This window comes from Pelobates fuscus, chromosome 3 (genome assembly GCF_036172605.1).
Source record: "Pelobates fuscus isolate aPelFus1 chromosome 3, aPelFus1.pri, whole genome shotgun sequence".
Taxonomy (NCBI): Eukaryota; Metazoa; Chordata; class Amphibia; order Anura; family Pelobatidae; genus Pelobates; species Pelobates fuscus.
In genome coordinates, this window is record NC_086319.1 from 382,171,403 (window position 1) to 382,186,624 (window position 15,222).

Below are 15,222 nucleotides of genomic sequence, written 5' to 3' on the forward strand. Positions count from 1 at the left end.
CCTGATCATTATTCATGGCAGCATTACGTTCCCACCCATATACTATTACTAAGAGTTGTGAAGCTAATTACAAAGACTGCCTGATGGGAAGGGGGAGGATCTATTTATACCAGTTTCAGAGTTCTATTTCCTGTCCTTTCTGCTGTAAGGGGAGGAGCTAACCCCATGAGTAAATGCTGCCACGAATAATGTCAGGAAAAGAAAATTACGGTAAGTATAAAACAATTTTCCTTAATATTCTATGTGTGTGACACTGATACTGCTTCCTTGCTTATTGACGTATCGGTTTGATTTCCTAGCAGAAGGTTGGCCTTTTATTTTGTATAAGAACCAATGTGGTATGGAAAAGATGCAAAGGTACGCTTGGTGTGCTGTTTTGAAATACTTGAAGTACTTGTTGAAATAACAAAATGTTAATTTTAATTAATAATATTTAAAACATATAGTTGTGAGATCTAATTTGGGGATTTAATACATACATGTTTTCCTGGTAAGGGTGGTTAATTCATACTGGAATGTAGCTATTGCTTGATATAAATGCACTTAAAGGGACACTGTAGTCACCAAAACAAATTTAGCTTAATGCAGAAGTGTTGGTGTATAGATCACGACCCTGCAGGCTCACTGCTCAATTATCTGCCATTTCAGGGTTAAGGAAATAAAAAGAGTCTTGTGTGCAGAAGGTGATACAGAACGCATTATTATTGGTAAACACGCAGGTTCTTGATGATATAACATTAGTCATGCCTTCTCAGGCTATATAACAGAAGTGTCTCATATAATTAGAATGTTGCAGTACATTAAATCATTTGTAAAAACAAAAATAACATTATAGGACAGTGACCATTTTAACAGGTCGGGGATCAGATCTTGGGATCAGATGCCATATATTAGGGACATGTAGTGATATGTTCAGGTTGGTTTCACTTTATAGGTTTGTGGGGGGCCGCTCTGCCCATTGGGTGATAGCGGACTACGGGCATAGTATGCAGAACGTGCCATTTCTGAGTTAAACCATTTTGTTTATGCAACTCTTGTCACACCTCCCTGCATGTGACTTACCCAGCCTTCCTAAACACTTCCTGTAAAGAGTCATCTAATGTTTACACTTTATTATTGAAAATTATGTTTAATTAAAAATGTCTTATCTCCAGCATGGCTAATAGCTTGCTAGAGCTTGCAGAAGCCTCTTGTATGTGATTAAAGTTCAATTTAAAGAACAGGAGATAAAAACATTTAAACTTAGGATTGAAAATAAAACCAAAGTTTTCATGCAGTCTGTGTCAGTCTTAGCCAGGGTAGGTGTGCTTTGGGCTGCATAAACAGAAACAAAAGTGTTTGAACCCCTAAACAGCAGAAAATAGAGGAGTGCGACTTCAGAAGCATGATCTATACAGCCAAACTGCTTAATTAAGTTAGAGGTTGTGTTGGTGACTATAGTGTCCCGTTAACTATCACTGTTACTTATTCTATGGGATAATTATGTAACGGAGAAACAGATGCACTACTGATACCTGTTCCTCTTGCAGTGCCTGTAGTCTTTTTGCCTTGCTCTGTCTGTAATACTCCATAATCATCATCGCTGCATAAATCTTCCCCACTGTTAAGTCTGTAGCTAAGAAAAGGCAAAGTGACATTCAGAATTGTTTCCCGATACTTCACATTTGAGTCTGTAGTTGCTAGGGCTATTGCCTTACACTGGAAACTGCCACACAGAGTGCAGCCACATTCATTACATCCACTGTCATGGCTTTCATTAAATTGGATGATGAATTACTTACATTTGTGTGGTGTGACCAACAGATCAAGAGTTTTCTGGGACAAATTTGGCCAAATGGCCATCATCTCTTTTCTCAGCTCATTATCCATCTGCTGCTTATCAACTCCACCTGCAAAAAAAACCACAAGTCAATATCGGAATATAACTTTTCACTACACAGCATTCTACTAAAAGTATTTCTATGTTCAACATCATTACATCCTTCTGTGACTATGGGCATGATGCCACTTGTCCTTTGTTGTGTGCATCTGAACTTTTTTGATCTTTGTGTCCTGATAAACGGGCATCTAAACCAGTGTTGCTTTTTCAGTAACCCTGTATTTAATCCATGTTCATACAAAGTACACAAACTCACTGTGCTCCTCTGAACTCCTGTAGAATATTTCACTGATCACCACCTCATCAATGTTGCCCTGAACTCTTACAAAACATCACATTAAACACCATCTAAACACCATCTACCATCTTCACCTTCCTCTAATTTCCTGGAGAACATTAGGTTATGCACCACCTCATTAATGTTCCAGTGAATCCTACAAAATATCATATTGTTCAAAGCCTCATCAATGTTCCTCTGAATTAAACATAACAACATCTTAACGGAACACTTTGTGCACCATAAAAACTTGATCAGAATTGTCATTATGGTGCGAGGAGGTCCTCGGTGCCAGTTTACCTCAAAGGGTTAAATTGTTAATAAACGGTTTAACCCCAAAGCTTTAGCTTTGAATGTGACAGTTGCCTCATGATGCAGGTTGAAACAAAGCAGGTAAATATTATTTAATTTTTTTAGATTTATCTACAGATTCTTCTTATGCTCTCCACACCCACTCCAGGGCGGCACTGATCTAACTAATTAGTGTCCTATTCCTAGGAATGCTGGAAATGTGCTTTGGGCATGCCTGAGAGAATCACACCGATGCAGTTGGAAGATCTCTTCACCTTACAACATCCAGACAGGGGGAAAGAGATGGAGTCTGATCCTGTCTAAGTTATTAGTCGATTGATTTAATCTGGATTAGTGTGTGTATAAGAGTTGGCAGGGGAAATGGGGGGGGGGCAGGGACAGGGGGGCTGAAGAAATGCCCCTAGCTGAGAGGCGTGCCAACACTGCTATCTAACCAATTTAAAAACGTTTTTCTTGCTTTATTTCGTTTAGCAATTTTGTTTAAAAGGGTTTGCCTGCTAGCTTAAATAAGAATTGCCAAGTGATGCATGTTCCTTTAATGATTTTCTATGGGTATCATGTTCTACACCCCGATTACTTATCAATGAGCTTCCTATATAAGAAATTCAGTAACATTTTCAGTGGAGATGCAGTTTCGGATAAATAGAACTATAGTATAGTTTTAGTTCTAGGCTTAAATCACAAACTTTAATGCATGCACTGTGTGATTTTCAAACTAGTGTGCCCCTTTAAGATTTTATATTTTAATTGGTTTAATTAAGAGATTAGTTACAAATCTTATTACTGGAGATCTACGTAGGACAAAAGTGTTACATGTTATTGATATACTATCATTCCCGTACCCTTGGCAATCTTAATGTCCAACGCTGTTCTGATGAGCGCCATGAGAGTGGAATTGAAGTGCACTGTGTTATCATCAGCAACGGGAAGGTCCATTCTTAACAATCTCTACAGGAACCCAAAGAATTGCATGTTAGTATATGAGCAAGATGCGCTATTCATAACATTGCCCCCTTTTATAGTCAGGACTCAGAGGCTCTGAGTATAGGCATCTCTTACAACAGCTAAACCCTACCATGCCATCTTATATCAGTTTATTGTGCAGCAAATTGCATTATAACTACAGCTTTTCTAGATGTAAGACATTAAGACTTTCCCAATTTATACAGAAGACTAACCTATCAAGCCCCACGTGTATAAAGTTCCCCTGCTATAAATGTATCTGAACTCAACATTCTATATGGCAGTAATGCCCAGAGCCTCAGAGTTCTGTATGGAGACAAAAAAAATGCATCTGATATTACCCCTTCAACACCAGAGTGAACACAAAAAATGCATATTGCCTTCTCACAAGCTACCAACCTATACTCTGGTAGTGAAGAAGTGTAAATTACCAACCGGCAGCCCAAACTGTAGCCGAGATCAGCAGGCGAAAAACACAAGCAAATTCATGCGACGTGCAAAACTGGTACGTGCAGCATGCAGGGACCCCCCATGCAATCCCTTCGTAGAACTAGTACTCCTACAGAGGGGGGAGCACATGGGGGAGAGGGCGTCTTGGGGGGGAGGAAGAAGGGCGAGAGAGAGTGAAACGAAGGAGAGGGTGAGAAGAGGAGAGAGGGAGTAAAAAGAGAGAAAGAGATACATTCACAAACAAAGCTGTGAAACGTGTAACAGTCAGATCTGAGAGACCTAAAAATAGAAACCTTAGCTTTGTATATAAAACTAGATCTCCTGAGCTTGACATTAATATATATGTCAAAAAGGGGAAGAGTGTCATACAAATTGAGAAATATGTCTGAAATAACTGTATAATTAGAGGTCAAAGGATCAGATACAGGACTACTATTGTGTGATGGGTCCTGTAATAGAGCAGTGATATATACAGGTAGTTATAGGGTGAGAGGTCATGTAATAGAGCAGTGATAGGTACAGGAAAGTTATAGGGTGAGGGGTCCTGTAATAGAGCAGTGATAGGTACAGGCAGTTATAGGGTGAGGGGTCCTGTAATAGAGCAGTGATAGGTACAGGCAGTTATAGGGTGAGGGGGTCCTGTAATAGAGCAGTGATAGGTACAGGAAATTTATACGGTGAGGGGTCCTGTAATAGAGCAGTGATAGGTACAGGGCAGTTATAGGGTGTCCTGTAATAGAGCAGTGATAGGTACAGGGCAGTTATAGGGTGAGGGGTCCTGTAAAAGAGCAGTGATAAGTACAGGGTAATTATAGGGTGAGGGGTCCTGTAATAGAGCAGTGATAGATACAGGCAGTTATAGGGTGAGGGGTCCTGTAATAGAGCAGTGATAGATACAGGGCAGTTATAGGGTGAGGGATCCTGTAATAGAGCAGTGATAGGTACAGGCAGTTATAGGGTGTCCTGTAATAGAGCAGTGATAGGTACAGGGCAGTTATAGGGTGAGGGGTCCTGTAATAGAGCAGTGATAGGTACAGGGCAGTTATAGGGTGAGGGGTCCTGTAATTGAGCAGTGATAGGCACAGGGCAGTTATAGGGTGAGGGGTCCTGTAATTGAGCAGTGATAGGCACAGGGCAGTTATAGGGTGAGGGATCCTGTAATAGAGCAGTGATAGGTACAGGGCAGTTATAGGGTGTCCTGTAATAGAGCAGTGATAGGTACAGGGCAGTTATAGGGTGAGGGGTCCTGTAATAGAGCAGTGATAGGTACAGGGCAGTTATAGGGTGAGGGGTCCTGTAATAGAGCAGTGATAGGTACAGGGCAGTTATAGGGTGAGGGGTCCTGTAATAGAGCAGTGATCGGTACAGGGCAGTTATAGGGTGAGGGGTCCTGTAAAAGAGCAGTGATAAGTACAGGGTAATTATAGGGTGAGGGGTCCTGTAATAGAGCAGTGATAGGTACAGGGCAGTTATAGGGCGAGGGGTCCTGTAATAGAGCAGTGATAGGTACAGGAAAGTTATAGGGTGAGGGGTCCTGTAATTGAGCAGTGATAGGCACAGGGCAGTTATAGGGTGAGGGATCCTGTAATAGAGCAGTGATAGGTACAGGGCAGTTATAGGGTGTCCTGTAATAGAGCAGTGATAGGTACAGGGCAGTTATAGGGTGAGGGGTCCTGTAATAGAGCAGTGATAGGTACAGGGCAGTTATAGGGTGAGGGGTCCTGTAATAGAGCAGTGATAGGTACAGGGCAGTTATAGGGTGAGGGGTCCTGTAATAGAGCAGTGATCGGTACAGGGCAGTTATAGGGTGAGGGGTCCTGTAAAAGAGCAGTGATAAGTACAGGGTAATTATAGGGTGAGGGGTCCTGTAATAGAGCAGTGATAGGTACAGGGCAGTTATAGGGCGAGGGGTCCTGTAATAGAGCAGTGATAGGTACAGGAAAGTTATAGGGTGAGGGGTCCTGTAATAGAGCAGTGATAGGTACAGGAAAGTTATAGGGTGAGGGGTCCTGTAATAGAGCAGTGATAGGTACAGGGCAGTTATAGGGTGAGGGGTCCTGTAATAAGGCAGTAATAGGTACAGGACAGTTATAGGGTGAGGGGTCCTGTAATAGAGCAGTGATAGGTACAGGGCAGTTATAGGGCGAGGGGTCCTGTAATAGAGCAGTGATAGGTACAGGAAAGTTATAGGGTGAGGGGTCCTGTAATAGAGCAGTGATAGGTACAGGGCAGTTATAGGGTGAGGGGTCCTGTAATAAGGCAGTAATAGGTACAGGACAGTTATAGGGTGAGGGGTCCTGTAATAAGGCAGTGATAGGTACAGGAAAGTTATAGGGTGAGGGGTCCTGTAATAGAGTAGTGATAGGTAGAGACAGTTATAGGGTCCTGTAATAGAGCAGTGATAGTTACAGGACAGTTATAGGGTGAGGGGTCCTGTATTAGAGCAGTGATAGATCCAGGGCAGTTATAGGGTGAGAGGTCCTGTAATAGAGCAGTGATAGGTACAGGGCAGTTATAGGGTGAGGGGTCCTGTAATAGCAGCTATAGGGTGAGGGGTCCTGTAATAGAGCAGTGATAGGTACAGGGCAGTTATAGGGTGAGGGGTCCTGTAATAGAGCAGTGATAGATACAGGGCAGTTATAGGGTGAGGGGTCCTGTAATAGAGCAGTGATAGGTACAGGCAGTTATAGGGTGAGGGGTCCTGTAATAGAGCAGTGATAGGTACAGGCAGTTATAGGGTGAGGGTTCCTGTAATAGAGCAGTGATAGGTACAGGGCAGTTATAGGGTGAGGGGTCCTGTAATAGCAGCTATAGGGTGAGGGGTCCTGTAATAGAGCAGTGATAGCTACAGGCAGTTATAGGGTGAGGGGTCCTGTAATAGAGCAGTGATAGCTACAGGCAGTTATAGGGTGAGGGGTCCTGTAATAGAGCAGTGATAGCTACAGGCAGTTATAGGGTGAGGGGTCCTATAATAGAGCAGTGATAGGTTGAGGTAGTTATAGGGTAAGGGATCCTGTAATAGATATAATAGATAGGTAAGGGCAGTTAAAGGGTGAGGGGCCATGTAAAAGATATAGTATATAGGTATAGTATATATATATATATATATAGGATAGTACAGAGCTATACAGAGGACGAGGAGACCTGGTAATAACACATTAATAATAAAGGTTATTAAATTGTAGGTAAATTACTATTTTCTTTCTTGCATAGGATACTATTCAAGCAGGAAAGAGCAGGAGGGAGGGCAAGTCAGGCCTGCATGACCCTGTTAATGCACCAAACACTTACCATAGTGAGTGTGGACAGAGAGGAGGGAAAGATACAGAGAGGCAGAGTGAGAGAGAAAGGGGTGTGGAAAGATTGACAGCCTGTATACAGTATGGGGGCTTTAAAACTACTACTCTCCCTTATCGTTTGTAGTCAAACTACACCTTTTTCCTAAAAAAATTCTGAAACTAGCCCCTCTGTTCTATCTAAGGTCACATTTAAAAATCTGTAAAGCATACATCCATGTAAAGTGGAGACTTTTAGAGTATACACCTGGGCCATCCTCGTGGTATTGCAATATAACTCAACTATTTACTAGAACACTTGGAGATGGGCCTTTTTTACATGTGGAGAAGAGACCAGGTAAACAGCTGGTGCAGTGTATTACCTGAGAATACGCTGCCATGACAAAAGGACATGCAAAATATCCTAATAGCCACAGGAACCTTCAGATTAGTCTGCCAAGTATCCCAAGAAACCTTGAGATTAGACTGCCAAGTATCTCAAGACAACTTCAGATTATCCTGCCAAGTATTCAAAAAAAAACTTCAGAATAGCCGGACAAGTATATCAAGATACCTTCAGATTATCCTGTCAAGTATCCCAAGAAACATTCAGATTAGCTTGCCACATATTCCAAGACACCTTCAGATTAGCCTGCCAAGTATCCCACGACAGTTTCAGATTGGCCTTTCAGGTATCCCAACGTACCTTCAGATTATCTTGCCAAGTGTCCCAAGAAACCATAAGATTAGCACCAAGTATCCTAATAAACCTTCAGATTAGCCTGCATGAGAGTCAGAAGAATGAGCAGATTCTTGAGCTAGGTTACCAGAGAGACTTGTATGGTCTCCTTCAAAGTCGTCAGAGGATCATGTAGACACTGCAGCCAATTAAGAGAAGCCTGCAGATTATCTTGCCTTGTAATCAGAGAAATAATCAGAGAAACCTGAAAAACATTCAGTAATGGAACTAATGTGCCCTCCAGACAGCTAAATCATAAATCATGTAGCCACAGGTACATGCACATCATCTAGGCAGCGAAACAGAAGGACCTCTAGCTCCTCTTTGATGTAATCGAAGGAACCGGCAGAACATCAACTGCTTATAGAACATTTTGCAATGTAGAGATCCTGCAAATATTAGTCATTTCACCAACCAGGAGAATCTGCAGAGCAAGCAAGAATTTAAACAATACAGAGACCATCAGAAAACCTAGCCATGTTATGAGAAGGACTTTCAGAACAGTGAAGGATACAACCAGAGGGAATGCCCTTCAGGACACCCTTCCATGCAACCAGGTTTCTCTGCAGCACTGTCAGTCATTTATCTACAGGTGCTCAAAGAACATTCAGCTATTAAACTAGCGTAATTCGGACAATATTCAGTCTTGTAATCAAGGTACCTGCAAAAATGCTGGTCTTATAGCTACCAGGACATGTAGATCCGCTCTCCGTGTAAACACCTGCTGAACAGTATTGCACATAACCAGAATTATCTAAAGAAAGGGACCTGTAGGTCATCGTGCCACGTAATGTGAGGAATCAGCAAAATATCCAGTCAAGTTATGACAGAGTACTGGAGATAATCCAGTACTATAACCACACCAAGCCACTGAATATCTAGTATAATAAGCAGAGAATAATAAAGAAGGACCAGTCACATAGCCAGGGAGACCAGCTGAATATCCATTCATACAACAAGAAAACAGCAGCACTTCAAATCACATAACCAGACAATCTGGCAGAACTTCCAATCACATAACCATTGAGACTGACCGGATGTCCAATCACATAACCAGAGAGACTGGCAGAACTTCCAATCACATAACCAGAATAACCAGAAAAATGTCTAATCGCATAACTAGAAAGACCAGCAGAACTTCAAAACACATATTTAGAATGATCAGCAGAACTTCCAATCACACAACCATCGAAACTGGCAGAACTTCCAATCACATAACCGTTGAGACTGGCAGAACGTCCAATCACATAACCATCGAGACTGGCAGTATGTCTAATCACATAACCATCGAGACTGGCAGAACTTCCAATCACATAACCATCGAGACTGGCAGTACGTCCAATCACATAACCATCGAGACTGGCAGAACTTCCAATCACATAACCGTCGAGACTGGCAGAACTTCCAATAACATAATTAGAATGACCAGCAGAACTTCCAGTCACATAAACAGAGAGACCAGCAGAACATCCATTCATACAGTTAGAGAGAACCGGTGGAACATTATGTAATCCGGATTCTGCAATACATCCATTCTCATAGCCAAAAATCCCTGATGGACATCCTTCCATTAAACCGGATAAACCTGCAGAACATAAGTCTTCAAGAGACATTTATAGGATGTCATCCCATGTAACCAGAGGAACGCAGGGAACATCCAGTATTTTAAACAACATGAAAATACAGAACACCCAGCAATGTAACCATAGGGGCTTGCATAAACTCACTCTATATATACACACAGGAACCTCCAGAATATCCATTTAGGAATCCAGAGGAATTTAAAAAGTTAATTCTGTATTACAACAAAAATCCTCCATATTGAGGGTCACATCAGCCAAACAGCCCCTATTTTTTAATAAATCATACACCTTACCTGTTCCTGTGCTTCAGTTACTTTTTTGTACATATTGGCTATAGGTGCAGACAGAGGGGCAAACTAAATTGAAGCGAACATACTATGGCCAACTCACAACGTTTCCAAATAAGCTTGCAAAGAAAACTGCAACTGATATAGTAACAGCCTTATGGGACAACTCCAATTCTTGGGTACCAACAATCACAAACAGTAGTCACATCACTATGGGCAAGACTCTCCATGTCACAGTCAATGTCTAGCAATTACAATCAAGTAGATGAACGCAGTAAGGAAACAATAAATACGTTTTTAATCTACCACTAGGCTTTTATTCTAGGGACTTTCATAGTGTTAGTACTGTTCACGTTTTATGCTGCAACTTGACTATTTTTGCCTAGTTAGACTTTATTAAATAAATATATTTATTGACATCTAAAAGGTCCCTGGATAATAACTGACTGCTTAACTCCCATTACAAAAATGTCAATCGTGAAACCCTACACTTTATAATGTGTAGCACTTAGATACAGCATAATTATGTGTTTCTGTCCTGTTTCGTCTGGTGATATTTTTCCTTTTATTCTCTAATGTCTGCTAACATACTCACTATGAAAATTCCGTTACGTAATTCTTTTGGTATACCGGTCTTTTTTTGTTACAATTACAATTATGCTTCTTATTTTCGCCAAAATTATGGACATGGGCTATGATCAGCTGAGCAAGTCTGACTCACTCAGTATTAATGGGCAGATATGTCTATACTGTGTCAACAGGCTGATCTCAGTAGGATAAATATTTCTGGTTTATTTCCCCCCCAAATTATGACACGTCTCCAGAGATACTACAAACACACACATTGACAGCACATCTCCACGTCAAGAAGATATCCAAAAAATAACATTGAAAAGACAAAGAGCTGTCCAGAGGCTTCCGGTCAAGAGAGGGGTCCTGCCATTTGGGAACTCTTTGGGGTATAGTTTAACCCCCCTACTGATGAGGCATAACAATGCATTGACACCAGCAGCGGGAGGGTTAAGTTAACTCTCTCTGGTAGGTTATAGGTTGGGTTGAACGGACTAGGGAAGGGTTAGGGAGTCAGGGGAGGTGGAGGGGATCTACCTTATAAGCAACTCGAGCAGGGCATTTCTTCCCCAGACCCAAGGGAGGCGAGATAAGTCTGAGCATCTCATACAAGTCTGTGTATTTCATGCGACCCCTGGGAACAGAGAGAGAGGAGCCACAGAGGTGTGGAAACGAGATTGAGAGGGAAGGAATGCATGGAGAAGGAAGAGAAATGGGGGCATGTGTGTGGTGAGGAAAGAAAATTAAATGGCAAAACAGGAAATAAGAAGAAAGGCAAGTTGTAGGAAATGATGGGGTGATAAGGTGTGGGAAGAATTGATGCATTTGAAAAGATTAGAGATGAAATTAACAATGTGTGTAACATTTTTAGCATTGAGGACATTACATAGGAACATTAAATATAGCAGTGATGATTGTAGAATGGGATTAGATACAATAAGATGATACCAAGAATCCACATGAAGGTGACAGATGAATAGAAAATATTCAACATTAAATAGGAATGGAAAGAAAGCGAAAAAACAGGCAAAAGAAGTATAATTGGTTTTATGAAAAGTTAGGGGAAGGGACACAGAAAGATAATGGTTGTAGGAAGAGAACAACGAGAACAACGATGCCATGTGTGAAGAGAAGAAGGAAAAAAGAGTAGAACAAGAAGAAAGAGGAAGAAAAAAATGAGAGGAATAATAACATGAGAGCGCGCATAACCCAAGACACAGAGAGGAACGGGTAGCAGGAAGGATTGGAGGAAACATGGAGATAAAAGGGGGGTGAAAAGCGATTAGATCATTGTCTGAGGTGGTGACACAGAGAAAGCAAAGGTCGCCTTCCCGTTTTTTTCAAGGGGATAACAACTTTCTCTCCAAAGTACTAACACCTGACCCAATGATTACAGGCGAGTAGGGGCTTTATCAGTTCCCACTGTGGAACCATCCACTGGGGTTTCCATATGCAGTGGGAACAGGTGTCATGCAGCCTTGTGGCTTTTTAGGATAAAAATAACTTCCTTGGGTTTCCAGTATCCTCTTGTGTTGGTCAACAAAACAAATAAACAGGTTTAGATCAGCTAATATCCATTGAGTGTGCGACTCTCCTTTTACAATATAGGTAAAATCTATTGTTCATCCTGCCGTTTTGGATTGGTGGAATTTCAGAGAGCAGGGAGGAAGATGTTTTCAGTGGTGGTGGTAAAGGGAGTGTGTTGGGGCAAAGGTTATGGAATGGGGAGGGAGATCCAGAATGGTTAATGGAGCCCCCCTGAGACTACTCCGCACCCCTCCCCCCTTCATCAAGCAATCCTTCCTTCTTTAGAGCAGGCTCCCCCCTCCCAAAAATAAACCACCGTCCATACCCAACACCCAGCAAGCCCATGCTTTATCTGGGAACTAAAAGCCCTTTAGCTACCAAAGGGTGAGTAAATAACCCTCTAGAAGCCAAAGAGAGAGGATGCATAATGTGTACACAGCTGAATACAGCTTCATATAGGAATATATATATGGAATATATATATTGAATTAGGAAGGTGAAAGCAACGCGCATTCCGCAAATTCTTGCAGGGTATCAGGGGCTTGTTTTGAAGGATGGGAGATAAGGGAATATTATTTAGGGGTGAAAGGAAGAAGGAGGGCAAATGGGAGGGAAGGAGAGGGTTGTGGATTTTTTTTTCATGGGGAGGGAGTATTTGTTTATTTTTTATTTTTTTTAATGGTTTTCCAAACCTTGCAGGCCACCCTGTGGGGGCATTTCTTCCCCAACCCCAGCGGGGGGGAGATAACCCGTAACAAACTGTACATGTCCTTATAATGAATGCGCCCGCTGAAATAAGAACAAAGTGGGGTTAGTTGGGGGTGGGAAGAAGCTTCCAAGGTGACCCCCCCCCACCCCTTTTCTCCTAGCCTCTTAGGTGTGAGTGTGCCCTGCAGTTCTCTGTTCTGCATGACATAGAAAAGGTTAAACAATAGATACACACAGGTGTACAATAAAATATATAGAAACATGACGGCTCAGATCCCAAATTTGGAAATGCAAACAGTGGCTAAAAAAACCACAAGATCCAAAATAATTATTAAAAAATAGGATAGCTACCATTAACATTAGCTATCTAACATTACATTGACTGCTTAGAATTACCATCAGTCAATCAAACCTGATTAATGTTGTTTAGTGTGTCAGTCATTTTCTTTTTTTTCTACACACATCCAGGGAAAATGGAAATTCCACTGGAAATTGTTGAAAACAAACAAGAGATTGCAAGCCAAAACAACAAATCTGGAAAAAGTATTCAACAGAGAGGACACAGAATAGAGATGGTCCAATCACTATTTGGGATTTGTCCAGAGGACAACTCCAGTGTGTATTGTTATTGAATTAAAAAACAAGCTTTTGCTTTGCTCCTACAACATGTTAGGCTTGTGTTAACCTGAGTGGTGTAGTTTAGGATTCCACCTGTTAATGTAATGTGACAATGTGTGTCTTTCACTGCAGGAATATTGAATGGCGGTTAGAAACTAGAGACACATGTCTGTATTCAGTGGAAATAAACAACCTGCATCTTAAGCTCTCTTTGTAACAATTCCAATGGCACTGTAAAACAGGAAAATAAAGATTTACAGAATTCCACTTTTAATGTATCGATGTAATGGTGGTGGAGTCAATTAGATTTCATATATTGTTTAGACTAGTCAAATTGATTTGAACTCTATAGGTTAAACATTATGCCACAAGTATATCGATATTAACTATAACTATAGCAATAGTACATATAGGGAGATTATCACAGACCTGGAGATATATCGATGTATTCTAATGATTTAATGGGTGGAGTCCATAGGTGATATTTCTAGACCCCCTGACTCATACTTTGTGGATTAAAAGCCTATTTTTCCTAAACCTGAACTGGAAAATATGACCTTGGCCAGTGTTCAGTTTGCAGAGTTGCCCTACAGACAGCTGCGATCTCAGGAGGTTCATAAAATTCCCACTGAGATCACTTATATATGAGCTGTTAGATAAATATTTAAATGACCAAGCTGCTAGTGAGGGAATGTTTTACGTCACACAATCACATTCTGAGGTTCAATACCAATGTGCTGCCGAGCTAACAAATGTTTACCCAAACAGCTATCCACAGGGAACTCAGGTAATTGTGGCATTTGATGAACTGACCGAAGAACAGACAATTGGCCCTTGGAGAAAAATAAGTTCTAGAAGGTGGGATATAAGGATAGAAGCATAACGGGCATGAGGTGATATAAAGAGACAAGCAGGCGCTCAGTAAACACTTTAATCACTATTCAGTAAACCTCATTAATCAAGTTTAGCAGGCTGAGGTCATTGTGATTCATTTTGGAACTTGGTTCACCACTCACATAATGTTGGCATTAACAAGTTTGGGAAGTTAAACCTTATCACTAGAGATAAAAATACATATTTACATCATGAAAAATATACAACAAGACATTTATGGAGTATATTTGCTAAAAGACGAGTTCCTCCAGGTCAATTTCCAGTTTGCAGCCTGGTGCGCCTGGCTGTTGAACGTGGTGTGACCCCTCCAAACCTCCCAGATTAACTGATAAGATTAAGAATAGTCACACAGTCCCACTAAACTCAGCAGGGTTTTGCATTTTGCAGAGTTCCATCTGCCTTCAGCATAGATCAGCAAAGTCAATAGGCACACCATTTAGTAATGCTGACACTGCATGATTTTTGACCGGAGCGAAACCTCGGACTTTAGTGAATGGAACCACTTAATTCACCAGCAGGTGCAGTTAACATTGAAAAGCAGGAAGTGTTAATGTCACATTTCAGCAGACAATATTAACTGTTATACATGTCTACACATAGCTGAGAGATAGGGGAAGATACAGATAAATTGGCAGACATATCAGCATACGTAGATATAAAAAGTAATAACACAGGAATATATCTATACATTAGTAATACACAGATTGACAAAAAATACACAGAAGCTACTGAAAAGAGCGTGGGTAAACAACATTTAAGTCTCTACTTTTTTTCACACAATTATCAACCAACAGGACGTAATACATATTTTCAAAAGGAGCAAAAAAATTATGTGTTTTGTTTTTGTGGATTATTTTAAAGCATGTATGGAAAACAATTTGTTTTTACGAGCTGATTTTTTGTTGTTGTTGTTGTTGTCTAAGAAAGCAACATGAAGGCGATGAGTGGGTTAAATATGATTAAAATATATTTTAAAAATGATGGTACAATAATATGAGTATCATATTATGCAATGTAATTTAAAATTATGTATACTTAAATGATATTTTGGAATTAATTCACTTAATTTTTTTTTTTATATATTATCACTTTTACACATATTTGTTTTGCTTCTGTTTTGTCATGTGTAGTGTTTCTTTT

General features: G+C 40.7%; 1 protein-coding gene across 1 annotated transcript in view; it reads right to left on the minus strand.

The window, feature by feature from the left end:
* The window catches only part of CACNA1A (calcium voltage-gated channel subunit alpha1 A), a 372,620-nt gene that overhangs the window by 44,543 nt on the left and 312,855 nt on the right, over window positions 1-15,222 (minus strand). Inside the window, exons 37-40 of the mRNA XM_063449602.1 lie at window positions 10,873-10,969; window positions 3,311-3,416; window positions 1,782-1,889; window positions 1,515-1,615 (exon numbers count right to left, since the gene is read on the minus strand). Coding sequence (XP_063305672.1) covers window positions 1,515-1,615; window positions 1,782-1,889; window positions 3,311-3,416; window positions 10,873-10,969 — 412 coding nt within the window. The remainder of the gene's footprint in view (window positions 1-1,514; window positions 1,616-1,781; window positions 1,890-3,310; window positions 3,417-10,872; window positions 10,970-15,222) is intronic.